Raw genomic sequence first — 21050 nt, 5'->3', positions numbered from 1 at the left:
ATAAAAAAAAAAAGCCACGTCACGTGTGCGGTGTAGGCTGTTTCACGAATCCAACTGGAACTTGTCACTTCTGGTCCACGCTAACGACAAATCCCACTGAAAGGCATTTCGACTTTCGAGGTCTTGCCAATCCTCCTTTTCTTTTATTTCCTTTTTGTATTTTTTTTTTTTGTTTTTTCAATAATTGTGCAAAGCTACATCTGCGTCTCTACTTAAGACTAGTGGACGTCTTTTCTGTATCAGATCAATTGCATTCTCTTCTTCTTCTTCTTCTTCTTCTTCTTCAATGGCATTCAGATTACCCGATTCCTCGTCCGCCTCTTCTTCTTCCGCTCTTAAATGGTCTTTCGATGTATTTTTGAGTTTTAGAGGAATAGATACTCGTAATAATTTTACTGCCCATCTATACCAGGCTTTACTAGCTAAGGGAATCAAAACCTACAGAGATGACACAGATCTTGAAAGAGCAGAAGGAATTTCACCTGGACTTCTCAAAGCTATTGAAGAGTCAATGATTTTTATCATTATATTATCTCCAAATTATGCATCATCTACGTGGTGCTTGGAAGAGCTAACGAAGATCCTTGAGTGTAAGGAAACAAAACAACAAATTGTTTTACCAGTATTTTACCATGTAGATCCATCAGATGTACGAAATCTGAAAGAAAGTTTTGGAGAAGCATTAGCTAAACATCATGAGAGGTTCCAAGAAGACCCGAAGGTGCAGAGATGGAAGGAAAGCTTACGAGAAGTTGCCACTTTAGCTGGACTACATCTGGCCAAAGACGGGTATTTTTTAACTATTATATTAATTGATAATAGAGTTTTCAAGTGAAATTATTTGTTTAAAAAATTATCATCTGTTCTTTGAGTACGTGAGAAATATGTAGTTTTGAATGACATGTCAATTTTTTTAACTCGGCCTTTTAAAAAAGCATGTGCTGTCACACGCTCAATATAACACCTGCCATTTTTATAGATCTATCGTTTAATATTAACGCGACATGGGCCTTATAACCACGGTGGACTTTACTGGGCTTTGCCCACCCTATACCAAACACCCTTCATCCCCGCCAAGCTGCATAGAAAAATATAAAAAAATCTTTTGAGTGCTGTTAGGTGTCGCTTATTTTGATCGTTGGACATGTCCACAATTACAAATGTCACATTTTAATTTTTTTTTTCTTTTATTTTTCACATTTTTTAAACATCTTTAAATAAATATTTTTAAAAATAAAAAAAAATACACTGATACACTAAAATTTACTTTCTTAACCATTAGAAATAAATTAAATACATGAGCATTCAAAATGAGAGAGTAAACTCACGTGATATCCTTATCTTTTTTCCAAAATCATTATAGAAATTTATGTGAGACATCAACTTTTAAATTTTTTTATTATAAAATAAATTTAATTTTCACATCAATACACATGAATTTATAAACTTTATTTATATAAGGCCCAATCAAAACCGTCTCTAAATTCAAAGATAATGTTTTAAGTTAAAAATTGTTTCATTTCCAAACATATAACATGATCTATAGTCTTAAAACTCCTCAATATTTTCTAAAGCATTAAAAACTCAAGAAACCATTTTCACATATTAACAAGAAAACCATCCCATAGGGTGGCTAGACACCACGTCAAACCGAGTTTTTAGGCCGCCAGTGGTGCAGCCGCCGTTGGGCAGGAGGCTATACAACAGTACGAGTATGGTTCTCTCTTTAGAGCAAGTATTTAACTAATAAAAAGTTTATTTATTATATATATCATATCTCAAGACTTCTTCAATATATTCTTCATATCTAAACATGCTTTTATGATAGGTCTGGCCACTTTTTTGAAACTATATCAGAACTATTGTCTTAAAAAGTTTTTACGTTTTACAACTACAAACACTTCCACTCTACACGAACTCACCTTAGATCCAAACAAGTCCTTAAGGTCTTTGATTGAAGGATTTAACATTTAACTAGCACATTTATACATGTCACTATAGATTTAAAAAATTTTGGATCAATCTCTCCTGCCTGCTGTAAATTCTCTCGAGTTTCCCTCCATCTTTTGCTTTTTCTGAAGGATAATTTCATGTGCTAAGTAAGGTGGTAATCCCTAATTTCTTACAAATATTAACTGATTGTCAAACTGCACAAGTGCATGCCATATGCTAGGCTTATAACAGACCAGATATTACAACTTAAGTTTTTTCATTTCTCGAATAGGAAGTTCCAAATCCATTATTTTCTAGGCATCCATATGCAGGAGAAGCGCACCAATTAGTTAATAGAAACTTTAATGTAAAAACCTACAAACAAACAAGAACATACATAAATCCCCAATCTTCAATGTAGTGTTTCCTATCTAATTAATTAAGTAGAGTACTATAAAAGGAAAGCTAAATTATCCATCAGCCACCAAAGGCGCCATTGACTCTCCATGAATCAACCGGCCTTCCTTGTTTGTTGTCCTTGCATTGGTTTGATTCATGCTTTGGGTAGGTTTTGTATCTCTTCATTTCTTGTGCTACATTGGTTATGGTAATTTGTGCTACGCTGATCTTTTTTTGCAAGATTTCTTGTGCTGTTATGAACAATTGTATTTGATTTTATAGTTCTTTAATTTTGTGGTACTAGTCATGGCCGCCATTGTAATTTAAGTTATATTTGGGTAGTGAAGTGATCTCAAATGATCTATGAATAGTAGTGAAAAATTAATGATAAAATATTAAATAATAGTGAAAAGTAATGAAAAAGTAGTAAAAAAAGTATTGATAAAATATGAGATCACTCCACTACTCAAACATAGCCTTAGAGTTGCAAAGTGTAGCGAAACTTGTTTTTCCCTAGTGGCCCAATGGTGTCTTTTTGTTTCATTTTTATTGGTTTCATACTAATTTATTGGTATTTAGTAAGAAAATCTTAAAAAAGGAAAACCTTGTAACTAGACCTTGTGGAAGATCTTCTACATCAGCTAGTATAACAATTTATGTATTAGTTATGATCTTTTTTTTTAAAAAACTTTTTTCGTAATTGTAATGGGTGATACTATAGTTGATGCGTTGACAAACCAACTTATAAATGATGAAACTCCATATCTTTTTATGTGAAAAATGTGAACCAACTTATAGATGATGAAACTCCATATCTTTTTATGTGAAAATGTGACTCATTGAATGTTCTCTTTCCTTGTATTGGCAGGAATGAATATGAATTTATGCAGGAAATCGTTAAATGGGTGGACTTAAGAATATTTAAATCTAGATACGAGTTTGACATTGCTGAGCATCCAATTGGACTAGAGTCTCGTCTAAAAGACTTGATTACTAATTTAGAAATTGGAAGGAATGACATTACTCTCATGATAGGGATTTACGGAATTGGTGGAATTGGTAAAACAACTCTCGCCAAAGCAATATTTAACTCAATTGGACGTCATTTTGAAGCTAGATGCTTTCTAAAAGATGTTAGGGAGAATTCTAGTCAACAGAGAGGTCTGGTGAAAATGCAAGAGAACCTTCTTTATGAGCTCTTAGGAAGCTTTGAAAGTTCTCATAGTGGCAGTTCTGGAGGTATTAATGTTATAAAGCGTAGGCTTTGCTCTAAAAGGGTACTTATAATTCTTGATGATGTGAATGAGTCGCGCCAATTAAATGAACTAGCTGGAAATCATAATTGGTTCGGTCCAGGAAGTAGAATAGTAATAACAACAAGAGATCAACATGTATTAACTTATCATCCAGTTGATTCAACGTACGAAGTGCAGGGATTGGACAACAACCAAGCTATTCAGCTCTTTAATTGGCATGCATTTAAAAGAGACAAGCCAGATGAAAGTTATGTGCAACTCACAAAATGTATAATAGGTTATGCCAAGGGCCTTCCACTAGCTCTTATAGTGCTTGGTTCAGATTTGACTGGTAGAACTATAGATGAATGGAAAAATGCGTTGGAAAAGTATGAAAGAAATATTCACAAGGGTATTTATGAAATTCTTAAAATAAGCTATGACGGGCTGGATAATATGGAAAAAGATATTTTCCTTGACATTGCATGTTTTTTCAAGGGAAAATCTTTGGAATATGTCATGAAAATACTAGAGGGTTGTGGTTTTTCATCATATTTTGGCATTGCAAGGCTTAAAGATAAGTGTCTCATCAATATTCGTAATCAATGTGTGGAGATGCATGACTTACTGCAAGAAATGGGTAGAGAAATTGTTCAACGAGAATCGCCTAAAGAAGCTGGCAAGCGTAGTAGATTGTGGTTTCATAAAGACATTCGCGATGTATTAGAAGAAAATACGGTAAGATCACACTAATAAAAACCTTTGAATTTACATTTGTTTTCTGTTCACAAGTGAAACTCCCAAAAATATGTTGAAGTTAAAAATGTTGAAGTAACTCGTTGGTGCATGTGTGTATATATATCATATATGATTATATTTTCTTTTCTATTCGTAACTATGACCAATGCAACTCAGACTGTTGTTAAGTTTTGGTAGTTTTCTATATGGAAAATGGTTAACCGACTACTCTTGCAACCTCTTAAGAACATTTTTGTAAAGTTAAATTTTATTTTTATTGAAATGGCGTCATGTTAGCTTTAGTTGATTGAAAAATGGATTGTAAAAGAGTTTGTATGTATTAACAATTTACTTTTCATAAAAGAAGATCACAATTCTCTTCTCAAAAAATTATATTTTTTGTTTTAATGAAACTTTCTGTAGTTTAGTATTAAACTAATTTATATAAATGAAATAGAAAAATAGAAACAAGAAAACTTAAATAATGAAATTTTATAATATTAAGTTTTCATATTTCTGAATATATTTCTATTTTTTAGTTTATAATGCTAATTGATTTGATTTTTTGAAAATTAATTTATTAAAATTTGTTATTTCAATAATTTAAGCTTAATTTGTTTTGGTTTCTGAGTGTTTCCATGATTTTAGCAAGTGTTAATAAAAGAAGAACAACTTTATGGTTTGATTTTGTTGGGATACTTAAGACTTTGTCTTTGTAGGGAACAAACACAATTGAAGGGATTTTGTTAGATTTTCCCGAAGGCGATGACAAGATATGCTTGCATTCCAAGACATTTGAGAATATGAGGAATCTTCGACTGTTTATAAACCGGAATGCACAATTTTCTGCAGGACCAAATTATCTCTCTAATAAGTTAAGAGTAATTGATTGGCCTGAATATCCTTCGTCGGTTTTGCCTCATAATTTTCATGGAAATAATCTAGTTGAATTTGAAATGCCTAATAGCCGCATCAAGGAGTTAGGCGGCCTAATATCCAAGGTACCACTATTATTTTCAATATTTCTTTCTTTAAAACTATGAAACAGAATTTCATTGAAGCTAATACATTTATTTTATTTTATTTGGACAGAACTTGACATATATGGATTTAAGGTATTGTAAATTCATAACAAAAATTCCTGATCTTTCAAGGAACTCAAATTTAGAAAGCTTGGATCTTGGAGATTGTGAGAACTTAGTTGAGGTTCATCATTCCGTTGGATTCCTTGAAAAGCTTTGTAGATTTTCTGTTAGTGGATGCTGCAAGCTTAGGATTTTGCCGAAAGGATTCAAGTTGAGATCTCTACGTTTTTTTGATTTTAAATATTGCTGGTGTCTTGAAGAATTTCCAGAGATTGAATGTGAAATGGAATTTTTAGCTAAGTTAGATTTTCAAGGCACTAGCATAAAAAAACTACATTCATCAATTGAGAACCTCAAAGGACTTAAAAGGTTAGATCTGTACGGCTCTAGTCTAAAAGAACTACCTTCATCAATTGGCAACCTTACTCGGCTTGAAGAATTACATGCAGCAGGTTCCTCCTCAAGCGCGATTTGGAAATCGCTACAAGTTTCAAATTTCTTTCCCGCTTTGGTTGAGTTAGATATAAGTGGGAGTGATATTGTTATCTTTCCAGCTCAAGGCGTCAGATTTGCTAGCTTGCGACATCTTTTGTTGAACAATTGCAAGAAACTTGAAGAAATTTTACCTATTCCATTGAGTATATCAACTGTTGAAGCTCGCGAATGCACGTCATTGAAAAGTTTTGCACTACTATCTGATATACTTATACTTATTAAAAACAGTGGAACGATTTTTTCTAACTTCCTAAGGATTGACTTGTACAGATGCCATAAACTGTGTGCAAATATGAGGCCGATTTCTTCATGTGAAGAGGTATGTACGTCTCTTTTCCTCTCTTTCTTTTTCAACATGTTTGTGTGTGACCTTGGTTTATAACTTGTATTGCTGAAAGTTTTTATTTTTATTTTTTTATATTTGTATAACAGAGACATTCTACGGAACAAAATCGTGTAGACCACTTTGAAGATAGATATATCGACATTATATTTCCAGGAAATAGGATTCCAAGCTGGTTCAGCTATAGCAAGGAGGCCCATGATAGTAATCTGTGTGAAATAGATATAAATCAACCGCATCATTGGAATGACAAAGATGAAATTGTTTTATATGTTGTTCTTGGATTTAGAGTTGGGATCACTGACCCAATAATGGACAATGCTGATATTACTGTTAAAATCCATGATCGCTCGGATTGGGAGGACTTATATACTCGGGATGTGACGTTTTCTTGGACGGACTCAGACCATGTATGGATGCTCTGGATGAGTTACGGTAAAGAAGTGGATGTTTCAAGGTTTAGATTTGAGTGTAAGTCAGAGTTCGTGGTCTTTAGACGCGTTGGGATCCATTTCCTAAAGAAGCATGAAGAGAACGTAAGAGATGAAGATATTACAGGTGATGAAGGAGGTGACTGTTGGCTAGATTTCATGGATGAAAAGAGGCATTCCTCAATTTCGTATTTAGAGAATGACAATAAGAATTCGGAGGAAGATTTTTATTGCGGTGCAATCTTCAATTTTCTTCGCTGCGGTGCAATCTTCAATTTTCTTCGATGTTTGTTGCCTTCTTGAGATATAGGAAGATGCATGAACTTGAGAAGATGGAATCCGGACTGAACCAAACATATCACTATCCATGCTACCAAACAATTGTTCATGTGGAATTTTATAGCTCTAAGTGGTTAAAGAATCTATAGATCATGTGAAGCTGTCACACCAACTCGCATCAAATTCTGAGGTAGAAGGTATCTCTAATTTACAATAATTTATTTCTTTTTTGTGCATTGGTTATTTCATCTTTACAATTTTCTCATTCCAACCAAACAGACCCATGAGTGTTTTTGCAAATGAAATTCCATTTGCCACTCTTTTCAAATTAATGGGTCTGTTTTTGGGATTTGCTCCGTGTTTTGTGATTTTCTAAGTGTTTTTGTGATTTGCACCAATGCGACAGGAAGTGAAAATTTGTAGGTATTTTCTTGATTAGATAAGGGTCGAAGATGTAAATTATATGATAATTCATGAGTTATGGTGTCTTTTTACTATACCACATACCACATATAATTTTTTTATTTGTTATTTTTTTTTTCTTTCTAAATGTATGGTGTCTTAATGATGAGTAAAAGATTTCCTTTAATGTAGCAAGAATAAAACAAACAAAAAATTAAAAAAAATGTAATGTGCGGTGTATATATAAGAAATGATGAGTAGAATGACTCTTTGGAGACCAGGCCTTATGCCCTTTACTCTTTAGTCCATAGGACCTTGACTAACTTCGGTCTTGGTTATAGAATAATTTCCTTTTAAAAGTTAGATTCACATACTTTACCATCCATTCCAAATCGTCACACCTGTATTTTCTTTCGAAATGCTTCACGTACACTCAAGTAGTATTTAAACAGTAATCGTGAATCTATATGCTCCAGAAATATCATATATAGAAAATGTATTCTACTATTTCTAATTAATCAATAAATATATAATTTAACAATAACTATATATATTTGAAATTAATTACTTTTTCTTGTTGCCAAGAGATGTTATATTGTTTGAGTATTTATAAGCTTTAAATAATACTACCAAGAAAAGAAAAAAAATTAGTCTGGTTTCTTTTAATTTAAGTTTACTAATTTATGATGAAGCCCATCGATGATCACAACACAGGAATAACTAATACTTATTCTGTCATGCTACCAGTTTTTTATTTTCTTTCATCATGTTTATGAGGTAGATTGATTTTTATGCTAATGAGATAGAGCTAGGGAGATAGCTTTAACTTTGTTGCCTAGCTGAGCACTGATAGGAAACAATGAATTGAACTTCACTTACTATTATAGCCTTGTTCTGTTCTGCTAAACTCTCATTTGGGATCAACCAGTGCATCAATTTTTCAAGTGTTGAAGATGCTTCAGTTTCCCATCTCTACTATTGCTTTTGAGTTGGCATTCAGATTTGGGGTCGTGTGTAAGATTCATTTCAAAACTCCTTGGCCCCAAAAACAATTGAAGCTCTTATTTGCACACAAAATTGGTTGAGAGCTTCCTCCTTTAATCATGACTCTCAAGACTTAATGTAAGATGTCGAAAGCTATAAGCTGGAAAATGGTAAGATTCATTTTGAAATATCATATATTTTCCCGTGGTTTTTTTAATAGTTATATTTTTAAAATAGTGTTTTTTCTTCATGTAGAGATAACTTTGAATAATGTTTTCAATATGGATGGTTGAAGAATACGAGGTATTGTAACTTCTTGATCAATTGGGGTTTGTATTCATGATATATATTGAAATAATAGCAATTTTCATTTTATGTGTTGAAAATATGTTTAACTTGGTTGTTGCAGGGATATGATTCAATTCCAGCAAAGGTTCCTGACCCAAAAGCCAAAAGGGTTAGTTTAGCTTAAGAAGCCTTTTGGAACTTCATTTGCAAACCAAAAGGCTGCTTTATTTTAATCATATTCTCCATATTTCCACCTCTTTTTTTTTTTTTTTAATTTTTATTTATATATGTTGACTGCTGCTATTTTGTGACATGATGCCTTTGAAAAGCATTAAACTAATATTAAAGATGGTAAAAATATCTCACTATTATTTTCCCTTATAAGCCTAATCATTGGGACGAAGAAGAGGCTGTGGAATAAGAAAACCCTCCACGGTACCTAACCCAGCATATAAAGGACCATGGAAGCCCAAGGTATGGCAATTAAGCTTAATTGCTACATAAAGAGCTTGAAACTTTATTATTCTTTGCATTTTCTGATAAAATTGCTCTTTTTGACTTTGACAGCAAATTAAGAACCCCAATTATAAAGGGAAATGGAAGACTCCTTGGATTGATAATCTAGGTATTTTGAAGCATACATATTTATTTTTATTCATCAGTTTCAGCCTGAAGAAACTCCAATTGAAGTAGTTTCCATTTATCACATCCAGATCATGTATTTGATTAATGTTTTACTTGTTTTCAACATATATTTAGGATGGTATCATTCTTGGAGCAGATACAAGAACCATTGAAGGACCAATAATCACTGAAAAGAACTGTGAAAAGATTCATTATATGGCACCAAACATATATTGTTGTGGAACAGGAAATGCTGCTGATATAGGGGCAATAACAGGTATATGTTAGGTCTGTGTTTAAGGTGATGATGTTGCACTCTTTATCATCTTCTTTTAAGAATGGCTAATGCACTGTCTTGGTGTTTGCTTTCTTTCAACGTGGTCAGTTCACAACTGCAACTGCATCACTATCATACTGGTCAAGAATCAAGGTTGTCACATTACTCGCCCTCATGAAGAATCAGTACCTTTTCAAGTGAAGTTTCATTTGTTGCAAACCAAGAAATGAAAGTTGCATTTGATGAGTTGATTTTATTGGACATCATCTGCATACTGTGAGTCTATTTTCAAGAATTAAATTGGAAAATGTGTTTTTTTGGCTTACATATTTGGTGGTGTGTCACTGCCTCTTGCAGAAACTAGAATTGCCTGATCTTGTAGAAACTAGAATTGTTTTCATAATTTTATTAGGCTAAATGATTATTTTGGCTTGTTTATCATGTTTTGCAGGAGAAAGAATAACCAGATGTATCAAGTCATAACAGAAGTTTTGTAGAAACAATATTGTGGTTGCTTTCCTTTTATGTATATATATATTTATAAATTTGTCGGGTTTGGTTTATTGAAGATCTTTGCTTATTTGTTTTTGGATTGGTGTAAGTTTCTTTCAAGAGTTGTGGATACTTTTTGGATATATTGAATGCATTATGATTCTTCATAATGCGTTTGAACTAAAATGACATTTTAGTAGGATATTTATTTTTTCCATTTGCACAGAAATGATATGACCAAGACAATGTGTTCAATATCTGCGTTTGATAAAACAATTTGATAAAATAGAGATCAATCTTCTTCAATGTTTACTCTTCTTCTATGTTTATGTATAAGAGGATGCAAAAACCTTCATGTGCATCTCTCATCTAGCATTCATCAGTTGCAAAGTCTACGTTCTTTCGAACTAGACTGTTGTTCATAACCAATAAACATTGAAAAGGTGGAGGAGAAGGATGTTACACATGAATCCACGCCATCTGTTGTGCATGCAGGCGAATATGAAATTGGTTCCTCCTCAAGCACGAATCGAGCATCGCAAGTTTTAAGTCTTCAATTCTGTTGCCTCTCAGAATCAAATTTCTTCACGAATGCTAATTATTTTTGCAATTTGGTTGAGTTCGATCTAACTGGGAGTGATATTGTTATCTTTCCCCCAAGCGTCAGATTTGATGGGTTGAGACACCTTAATTTGTTTCAACAATTGCAAGCAACTTCAAGAAATTCTACCACTTCCATTGAGTATAGACTTGAAATTCTACCACTTCCATTGAGTATAGAAAAGGTTGAAGCTCGTGGATGGACCTCCTTGGAAAGTTTTTCACAACCATCTAAAATCTTTTTTAAAGACAATGGAACGGATTCAAGTGGCCCAAATATTGACTTGTATGGATGCTATACACTGCTTGTGAATATGAGGATTCCTTCATGGGAAGCGTTATATATGTCTCTTTTCCTCTCTTTCTTTTCAACGTGTTTGTGTGTGACCTTTGTAATTTATAACTTGTATTGCTCTTTTTTTTTTTTTTTTTTATATATTCGTGTCACAGAGAGATCATTGGGCATACCGATCATGTAAAGGAATTAGTATGGGCATTATATTTCCAAGCTGGTTTAGCTATCGCAAGGAGGCCCATGATAGTAAATGGTGTGAAATAGATATTAATGAGCCGCAACATTGGGATGACATAAAAAAATTGTTTTCTGTGTTGTTATTGGATTTGAAGTTGGGATCAACCCAGAAATGGAGGAGATTAAAATTTGTGTTAGAATACATGATGGATGGAATTGGAATGTCTTATGTACTCAACATATAAGATTTGATAGGACGGGCTCAGACCATATATTGATGGGATGCCTTGTGCTGCCTTCCGATGAAGCGGGCACTTCATGGTTTATATTTGAATGTGATGCATGGTTAGTGGCCTTTAGAAGTGTTAGGGTCCATTTCCTAAATAAGCATGAAGAGAAGGCAAGAGATAATACTGATGTTGGTGTGTTCCACGAAGATGTTGGTGCCCATTTTGATGCATTCAATAAAAAAATTGAAAGTTGGGGAGATTTAATGGATGATCATGATATTGCACGAGGCGTCGTGATGAATATGACTGCAACCTGAAGCCCCAATTGGTACACTCAACAAAAGAGGCATTCCTTGGCATCAGAACAATATAATTAGAGAATGACGACGAGAACAAGGACCAATCACAGCCGATGTAGGAGTCTACTCCACCACTTGCTAGGCTTTGGTCCATCGATCTTATCCGAGTCCGCCTCGAGAGTATAGCAGCCTATTTTCTGCAATGTTTTCTTCGATACTTGCGCCTTTACTTGCGATTTTGATTCGAATAGGGAGGTCGATCGTACGACTTCCCACGGCCATACCAAGGTCTGTCTCGGTTTTCTCTCTCTCTCATTGCGTTTTCTCACCAATTCATACTGGGATTTGACCTTGTTTTTCAATGTTACAAAGCTTCTCGGACATCTCTAGGCAGCTCCATCTCGCTCTCGAATACGACCAACCACCGCTCCAAGATTGGGTAGGGTAGTCTGTCTCGGTTATGTTCTTTGGAATCATAATTGAGATGATGATGCATTTATTGGGATTTTGCGGGGTTTTCTTATTTTTTATAAATTGGAGGAGTTCAATTCGCTGTCCATGCTACAAACAATTGTTCATGTGGAATTTCATAGCTGTAAGTGTGTATGAAGAATCTGGAGATATGAAGATGTCACTGCGACTCGCATTGAAGGAATCTCTTAAGGGGTTTTTTTTTTTTTTTTTGTGCAGATGAAATTCCGTGTGCCACTCTTTTCAAATTAATGGGTCTGCTTGTGCACACAGAAAGAAGAATTTCATGCCTTTTATAATTTCTGATAGAAAGCATGCATAATCGTTTTCTATTTTACATTTTAGTAACAAGAATTTGTTTTCTCATGCTATCTATTAGATATATTACTTTTTAGGACTTAAAAGCTTAATTTGGGCTGCCCTTCACTTTCTTTTGTTGTTCTGCATTTATGGCTCCCAACTTCCTCCTAGTTCATTTTTCCCTTTTGGACATTGTTTTGTTTTTTTGCTTTGTGTGTGCAGTTGTCAGTAACAAAGGAGCTTGATTTTCTACAGCATTTATCTGTGTTTCAAGTTGGCAAGAATTGATATCACTGGCAGATTTGAGAAGAAAGGGTTTCATTTGAAAGGTAATATCTTTTTGCCCTTGATTGGGTTCAACCCATTCCTGGAGATTTGTAGTTGAAATTGGGAAGTAGCTTTATCTAATTACTTAATTACTTGGCATTGTTTGTTCTCTCTCTTGTAGCCGTTGATCTTAGTTATTATTACGATCTATAAGTATTTTGTTGATAAATTAGTTATATAATTCACATCTCTTATTAAATAAATAGCATGGACATGGTAGATGTTCTGGCTTGAAAATACCACTCGATGCTCTTAAAAAGTCTGGAAATGAAAAGAAGCAGTAGCATCTATTTTATTGCAATCAACAAGAGCAATGCACTTACAAGTTAGTTCTTGGATTTATTTGCTTGAAAGAGACATCAATTTTCAGACTGATAGCACTAGCATCAATTTTCAGTGCACCACATAGACAGATAACACTATATAGGAATCTTTTTCAGTATACTATCTAGGTGTATGGTTCTTATATGGGTTGTTTGGTTGTAAATGATGAGACTGTTTTGTCGTAAATAGGAGTACGTGACAGTGCATGATGGAGCCATAGTCAAGGCAAGGTGTGAGGTTGAGTTACCACAACAGCAGCAGCAACAACAGGTGGGGTTCAATGCCACTACTTTGCAGACTGAGATCAAAAAAGAAGAAAAAAGTTTGGCCTGGGAAAAGTGCTAATTTCAGAATTGCTGTTGGTCTTATTTTGGGTCATATGCTAGGTATGCTATGGTAAAGTTGTTTGATTGACTACGGGTGATGTAACCCAGCAGAAAAGAAAAAAGTAGGAAAAAAAGAGGCTAGGGACACAGAGAAGAAACTTTGACAAACAAACAAAAAAATAGTTTGGGCATTTTTGTATGTTTCTTAGAAAGAAAGGCTTATATCCTGTAAATTGACGTTCTTGACTCTATGTAAACTCCATGGTTAACTTAAAAAAATCCCCCATAATAGGCCCAAAGTCTCCAACCAACTCACTCCCAAAACAACATCACACCCTCCCAAAGATAATAAGTAAAAAGATGGAGCAATCTGGTTGTAACCCTGTTACAGAATCCTTCGCTGTGAATCAGCTCACCATTAGCTATCTTTGCCCTGCCTCTTGTAGAAACTAGAATTGTTTTTGTAATTTTATTAGCCTAAATAATTACTTTGGCTTGTTTATCATGTTTTGCAGGAGAAAGAATAACCAATGTATCAAGTCATGTCCCTGAAGTTTTGTAGAAACAATATTGTGGTTGCTTTCCTTTTATGTATACACACACACACATATATATATATTATAAATTTGTCGGGTTTGGTTTATGATTGTTTATAATGCATTTGAACTAAAATGACATTTTAGTAGGACATTTATTTTTACCATTTGCACATAAATGATATGACCTAGAAAATGGTGTCCAACATATCTTATATCATGTATTCAACTGTACATCCAAAATATTAGATTTGCAACAAAAGTTCTTGGCGACGTGATTCAATAATTGAGAGACGTAGGGAAGAAATTGCTGTGGTTCCCTGAAGCCCCTGTTAGCTGGGAGAGCAACCTTCCCCATTGAATGTAGGAGTAAAGATCATGTCATTGCTTGATGGAAATACGGTTTGTTTCACATCTCCCTCAGCTTTCCAAGTACATGGTTGGTATATTTTTTTATCACAGCACATTGACTAGGCATTAGCTTTAATGTTGTTGCTCTTATTATTATTATTATTATTATTATTATTATATTGTTTAGTTTTTCTCTTCATGAACTTTTATGAATAAGGATAATATTTTTGTTTATTCTTAGGCCTTTGGTTTTTTATGAGCTTGGTTTTAGGATTTTACTTTGTAACCTTCAAGCTCATTCCTGTAAAAGGTATTCTTCTGTCATAAATGATGATATATTAATAAAATTTAGTCATCTGTTAGCGCTCTTTCTTGTATGCCAATCTGCTAACAAAAAACTGAGTATCTAAGCACATGTAGAGCATTTCAAAAAGTTTTATTCGAGCAATAGTACCTATTAAGCAAGATATCATGAGATTTTCCTTCAAGTTCTTTTACGATTGTTAGCATCACAAATTCAACCAAAAAAAAAAAAAAACGTTTGCCACACTAATATTAATTAAAAAAATACGTTCAATTATAATTTATAATAAAGGTTTATTGCAGCTTAATAGCCCAATGTATAAGGTGGGATGTCATGCATACATGTCTAAAGAAATAATATCGGATATCCATGAAAGAAATTTTTAAGACTTCTATCACAGTTGACGTGCAGAGTTGTGTGTGAAAAGCAAAACAAACGTATCATCCATATTTTTGTATATCTGATCATAATTCAAAACACACCTAAACTGAGCAAAAGCCACCCTGAAAATTTTGGATTAATTGCAAAATCAGTATCTCAATTTTCATTTTTAACAAATCGAAATCACAATTTTATCTCTCCAACATTAATCTCTGAATTTAAAAAAAGTGTTATTACTTCTCCAGTTTGGAGAAGTTAGATCTAAGTGGGAGTGATGTTGTTAGCCTTCCTCCAAGCATCGAAAGATTTGCTGGGTTGCGGCATCTTTGTTTGAATTAATAATTGCAAGCAACCTGAAGAAATTTTGCATCTTCCATTGAGTATAGGAGAGGTAGAAGCTCATGGATGCACGCCATTGGAAAGTTTTCAGAACTATTAAAACTATTTTTTGAAAACAATGCATGGGATATATGGATCGACTTGTTCGGATGCCATAAAACTGCTTGTGAATGTAGAGACTCCTTCATGGGATGAGGCATATTATGTCTCTTTTTCTCTCTTCTTTTATACGTGTTTGTGACTGACCTTGGTTTATTGCTAATTAATTGTATTGTTGAAAATTTGTTATATTCGTATAATAGGGTTGACATTATATGAAAGAATGTTGTAGAGAAAGAACTAGAATTATATTTCCAGGAAATAGGATTCCAAGCTGGTTGAGTCATCGCAAGGAGGCCAACATGTGAAATAGATATTAATGAGCCCCTCCTCCTGTATTTGTTTGCGATAGAAGAAATTTTTTTCTGTGTTGTTATTGGATCTAGAGTTGAGGTCAACCCAGAAGCTCTGGCCGGCCGAAGAGAGAAAAGAACACGAAAAGGTGAAAAACCAGCTTAAACAAGTCCTACAAGACCTCCAGGTTGCTTTAGATAGACATTCATCATTGGGAAACCAAATTGCAGAATATGATGAGATGGTAAAGGGTGTTAGAAAGGCATTCATTATAGCACTCAGATCAGATGCAGCCATGGGCTTGCTCCTTGCTGCAAGTGGTCTTTTTTTTTCTTTACATTGCCATTAAAATGTTTAGGCCTTGCTATGGTGATGTTTGGGAACGCTTTTTAAACCAACACTGAAGAGGCAGCTCATTTTCTCCATTGTTCTCATGACCAGGGAAATTCTGATTGATAGCTGGATTACCCTACCATCATCCTTCATAATTTACAATTTTGATGTTCAAAGAGTTGTAAGGAATTAGGAACTCTTCTGGTGGGTGTTGGTCGTTGGGCTGGACTTATAATTATTGGATTGGTAACTGAGTGCTACTCTAGCAGTGCATAAAGAAGTTGTTCACTCCTACTAGGCGGGAGTTGCTATTAAGGCCATTTTTGGCCTTGCACTGGGTTACAAATCTGTCAATATTCCTATCTTTTCAATTGCTGTTAGCACCTACGTTAGTTTCAGTTTTGCTACTATACATGGTATTGCTATGGCTGACTTTGGAATGCTGAGTACCATAGCTACTGGATTGACCATTGATGTATATGGTCCAATTAGTGAAAATGTTCGAGAAATTGCTTTGGAGATCGAGGTATCAATTGTCATGTCCAAGGAGCTAGTGTACACATCTGACATGCTTCATATATCAGAAAAGATTGATGGCATCTCTTTTGAGACAATGTTATTGTGGTGGAGCATGAAGGAGAGGCATAATTGCTTTTCAAAATTCAAGATTTATTTTGATATGCTGCCATCGATGAATATGTTATGGTCAGCTCAAGAAAATTGAAGACAAGAAACTTGTCTCAGCTACAAAGGCAGTATTGGAGCATAACGTCACCTTGTGGGCAAGGTGCTTTAAGGGGGGGAGAATGTTAAGAACCTAACTGGGTGAGTTGGGGTAGGGGATGAAGTGAAGCTGCTGGAATGGTCTGTTGAAGGATTGAAGTGAAGAAGAAGTTGAATCTCGTTATGGTGCCGTTTGGAGCTTGAAGTGTGACGACGCCGTTTGAAGGAATAAATGGGACGTCGAGTTTTAAAGAGTGTATTGAAGCTGTTCGTTTAAGGGTGGGGGGGGGGGGGGGCCAATGCTGTGCGTTTTGGTGCCATCTTTTCAATATACTCGATACTAGAGTCTGTCATTTGAGCTTTTTGCGCTTTCTGTTGGGTGGTTACTTTGAGTGTGCTGAGTGACTTGTAATTTCCTTTGGAATCCTATTATTTCTGCAAATTGTTTAGTCTTCCTCTAAAAGAAGTCCTTTAGCACTGACGCCCTCAAGTGATCAGCCGAAAGCACAAAGGGGAACAAATTTTAAAATAAAAATCACAAATTAACGTAACTTTATGTTATATGTTAGATATATTTTATAATAAAAATAACTTTATAATTTAATGTAATCCATAAAGTCATATTAATTTGTGACTCTACTTTTATAAGATCTTATTGTAGTTAAAATATTTCACTTTTTCACTGTCTCAAAAACTAGAGGCAAACGAAGTTATTTGACTATTTCACTTGACAAGTCGACAAACATATTCTGTCCTTTAAGCGACGACATAAGGAGAACTATTCTCTCAAATTGTTGTGTGAATTTTTTGAAAGTCTTTAATTGAGAGAAAAACAAATACATTGAATTTTACAATATTTATTATAATCTGTATAATTATTTTTAACAATATTACACATAACCATACATGTTGATGTGTCAACTATTAAAATTCTAAAATTCTGAAATTTGAAATTCAATTTAAAAAAAATAAACTGATAAATTAAGATTTTTTTTTTTTTTTTTAACATGGAGAGGGCGACTCGATCCATGATTCTCACAGTGAGGAATCAAGGTGTTGTCATTGATTGATCCAACTTTATCGAGACTTTTTTTATTTAGTGATTAAATAATTTTTTTTGATAATGTTGTATTTTTTTAAAATATTTAATGATATAAATAAATAAATAAATAAAGATATTTAACTTTAATGGGACCCATCCTCGTGCTGCTACGACTGTGTAGCATGACTCGTAAAAGGATGCCAAGGCAATCATAAGATGAAGAATACTGATGTGTTTGTCGATGTTGTGACCGAACAACACTAGGCTGCATGTTATATCCAATGCATATAACATGTCTAAACGTATCTAGACATGATTTAGGACTCGTGACTACTGACCTGATCAAGCATCTCCCTGTATTTTCCTTTAATTTCTTTGTTTTTGTTTGCTTTAATAAGGAAGATCGATATTGTTCAATTTATCGCCATGGAAACATCATATGTGCCACACCAATATGCTTGCTAGTTGCATTTTTCAAAATCTATTTGGTAGTGCCGCAAAAAGATCATTGATGCAAAAATTTCACATATTAGAGCATTCCCATTACATTCTCCATAACACTATTTTTCCTATAATTTGAAAAAAAAAAATTTAGAGATTTGGTTAAAATCTCCCCTACATTCGAATATCTATTTTAGGAAAAAGGTTTAGGGGATGAACAATGATTCTCCAAATATAAGAAATCACTATTTATCCTCTAAATCATTTTTATCAATATTTTATTCTAATAAATAAAATAAATTTTTCTTCCAATCATCTATACTTTCTTTCATACTCATATTTATTATAGTTTTAAATAATAATTCTAAAAATAATTTAAATAATTACAAAAATATGAACAAATTAATTTTAAAAATATTATCATCCCCTCAAAAAAATAATTTAAATTTTTGTTTAAAACATTCACTAGAGTAATAGTTCGAAACATAAGAAAAAATATTGAGTAGTTAAATTTGTAAATGGAAATGAGAGAAAAAGGTAATAAAAAAAATAATACAAAATTATTATTTTAATAAAATAGAGAAAAGATAGGGAATAAGATATATGAGGTTTTTGAAAGATGAGTAAAATTTAGGAAAAAATTTTAGGGAATGTAGTTTTTAGCTAAATTATAAGGAATTTTATGGGGAATAGAATGTGAATGCTCTTACTACCATACATCTATCTAGACGTCTAAACATCACATTCACAGCATAATTGAACCCTCTAAGGAACATTCTAAGGAACAAAATTGGGCATGTGGATTTAGAATAATACGGCGCATATATTTCCAGGAAAGAGGAAGCCAAGCTGGTTCAACTTTCGCGAGGAGGCGCATGATAGTAATCCGTGTAAAATAGAAATTAATGGGCCACAACATTGAGATTCCGAAAAAGAAATTGTTTTTTGTGTTCTTGGATTTAGAGTTGGGATCAACCCAAGATTGGTGGAGAATATTATTCCTGTTAGAATCCACGATGGACGGGCTCAGACTATGTATGGATGGCATGCTCCGTAGTGCCTTACCATGAAGGGTACACTTCAAGGTTAAAAATTGAATGTGATTCCAAGCTCATGGTGTTTAGAGGTGTTGGGATCCATTTAGTAACGAAGCATTATGAGAAGGCAATAGATCATACCAATGTTGGTGTGCTCCACGAAGATGTTGGCCGTGCTCATTTTGGTAAGAGGCGTCTTGATGAATCCAATTGGTACCTTTAATAAAAACAGATTAAGCTGAGATAGTTTACCTTAATTTGGCTAGCAGCACGTAGAAGTTCATTGTTACAAAATTACCTTAACCAAAACCACTTGATTTAAGACTTAAAAGCCTCATTTGGGCTGCCATTGTAGGTAACAAAGAAGTAGCTTGATTTTCTACGGCATTTATCTGCGTTTCAAGTAGAAAATAATAGTATGACTCTTAAATATATCTATCAAGTGTACTAATTTATATATTTTAATTATTTTTCTTAATGATTAAAGAAGTGATTGTTAATTAATTTATATATTTTTCTTAATGATTAAAAATTAAAAAAAAAAAAATCTCATTTACACTAATGTGCACTCAAACTCATTGGTGTGCACCTAGCAAAGGACTGGTAAGAGTTGAGATCATTGGCAGATTTGAGAAGAAAGGTTTTAGGTAATATCTTACGCATTTACGGCATTAAATAAGTTTGAAAAATTGTTCAGTTATTTATTTATTTATTTTTTTTATCAATATGAAATACACCATTCTAATTATTAATTATAGTTTAGAAAACTCGTAAGTTTAATTTTTCTCAAACTTATTTAATTTGAAATTTCCCAAAATGATCAATTATGGATAAAAATTACACAATTCTAAATAAAATCAAGATCTGCACAGCTGTATAGTACGCAAGTGTTGTTCAGTCGTTTTGAAAAAAATTGAGGTCTATTATTAAAAAGTTAATTTTTTCAAAAAAAAAAATTATATGCAATCACTTTTGCGTACTTTTTTATGCACTCCACTAATATGATTGGTTGTGTTATTTTTTTTAATATAAAATAACTGTTTTGACTAATTATTTCAATGGAATGCGTAAGAAGTAAGCAAAAGTAATTATATGTAACAGAACTCCTTTTTCATACGAATCTTGTATTTATTTACTTTTTTCAAAATGTTTATACGACACTTGCACATTCACAACTGCAACTACCAATTCTCTAAAAAAAAAAAAAAGATCAACATACTCACTAGGGGTGTAAAAAAAAAGGGTGAACAGGTGGTTAACTGCACTGGACCGGACCAAATCGATGGGTTCGGTCCAGTCCCGAATTTGGTTCAGTTCGGTACTAGTTTTATTTTTATCAAAACCGATCAAAATCGGCCAGGTTTGGATTTTTCTTTTTTTAAAACTGGACCGGACCAGACTTGTTCATATATATATATTTTAATTTTTTCTATTGTATATAATTTTTATATATAATATATAATAATATATAAAATAGTTTTGTATTATATGATAAATTACTAATTAATATAATATTAAATTTTAATTAATAATCACTTTCTTAATCATTACGTAAAAGAAGATTTAAAAAAAAATTAAAAAAAATGATAAAGTGGTATTACAAGAATAGTAAGACTATCATTATTATTTTTTTTAAACAGAGTGAAAGTGGAGGAGCCAAAGGCATATGCCTCCACTAATTACCCGATCATCAAAGTTTATGTTGTTTTTCTTTCACATTTGGTTCCAGTTAGTGATTATGAATAAAATGCACACAGCAAACCTAAACAGAATCCTCTCAACTTATGTCGACTTACTACTTAATCAGTTCTTTGATA

The 21050-nt window shown here is 33.3% G+C and overlaps 3 protein-coding genes across 8 annotated transcripts in view; all 3 read left to right on the top strand.

Annotated features, from left to right (window-relative positions):
- The window catches only part of LOC122299131 (disease resistance protein RPV1-like), a 61998-nt gene extending 51739 nt beyond the window's left edge, over positions 1-10259 (top strand). For 5 of the 6 annotated variants that reach the window (XM_043109122.1, XM_043109121.1, XM_043109120.1 and 2 more), the window contains 3 exons: positions 9371-9512; positions 9621-9788; positions 9964-10259. The gene's annotated coding sequence lies outside the window, so the exon portion shown is untranslated. Of the gene's footprint in view, positions 1-8804; positions 9086-9178; positions 9237-9370; positions 9513-9620; positions 9789-9963 lie in introns of those variants that run through there. The other variant, XR_006239597.1, reaches the window with a different exon arrangement.
- Positions 251-5201, top strand: LOC122299137 (TMV resistance protein N-like). Its single transcript, XM_043109139.1, has 2 exons — positions 251-789; positions 5024-5201. Exons 1-2 carry the CDS (start codon positions 287-289, stop codon positions 5052-5054), a joined length of 534 nt encoding a protein of 177 aa, XP_042965073.1. The 5' UTR covers positions 251-286; the 3' UTR covers positions 5055-5201.
- LOC122299022 (disease resistance protein TAO1-like) lies at positions 5108-6961 on the top strand. The gene is made up of 3 exons (XM_043108857.1): positions 5108-5305; positions 5397-6203; positions 6317-6961. The coding sequence occupies exons 1-3, from the start codon at positions 5108-5110 to the stop codon at positions 6959-6961; spliced, it is 1650 nt and encodes a 549-aa protein (XP_042964791.1).
- Positions 10260-21050: the final 10791 nt, after the last annotated feature.

Source organism: Carya illinoinensis, chromosome 16, assembly GCF_018687715.1.
Source record: "Carya illinoinensis cultivar Pawnee chromosome 16, C.illinoinensisPawnee_v1, whole genome shotgun sequence".
NCBI classification, from domain to species: Eukaryota; Viridiplantae; Streptophyta; class Magnoliopsida; order Fagales; family Juglandaceae; genus Carya; species Carya illinoinensis.
The sequence above is the reverse complement of the archived record's forward strand: the minus strand, read 5'-3'. Positions and strand labels throughout refer to the sequence as shown.

Bases quoted from the DNA above. Each gene is read 5' to 3' on its own strand.
- LOC122299137 (XM_043109139.1), top strand. From the start codon at position 287: ATGGCATTCAGATTACCCGATTCCTCGTCCGCCTCTTCTTCTTCCGCT. The intron at 790-5,023 runs GTATTTTTTAAC...TTGTCTTTGTAG, and splicing joins CTACATCTGGCCAAAGACGG to GGAACAAACACAATTGAAGG.
- LOC122299022 (XM_043108857.1), top strand. From the start codon at position 5,108: ATGAGGAATCTTCGACTGTTTATAAACCGGAATGCACAATTTTCTGCA. The intron at 5,306-5,396 runs GTACCACTATTA...TTATTTGGACAG, and splicing joins TAGGCGGCCTAATATCCAAG to AACTTGACATATATGGATTT. The intron at 6,204-6,316 runs GTATGTACGTCT...TTTGTATAACAG, and splicing joins CGATTTCTTCATGTGAAGAG to AGACATTCTACGGAACAAAA.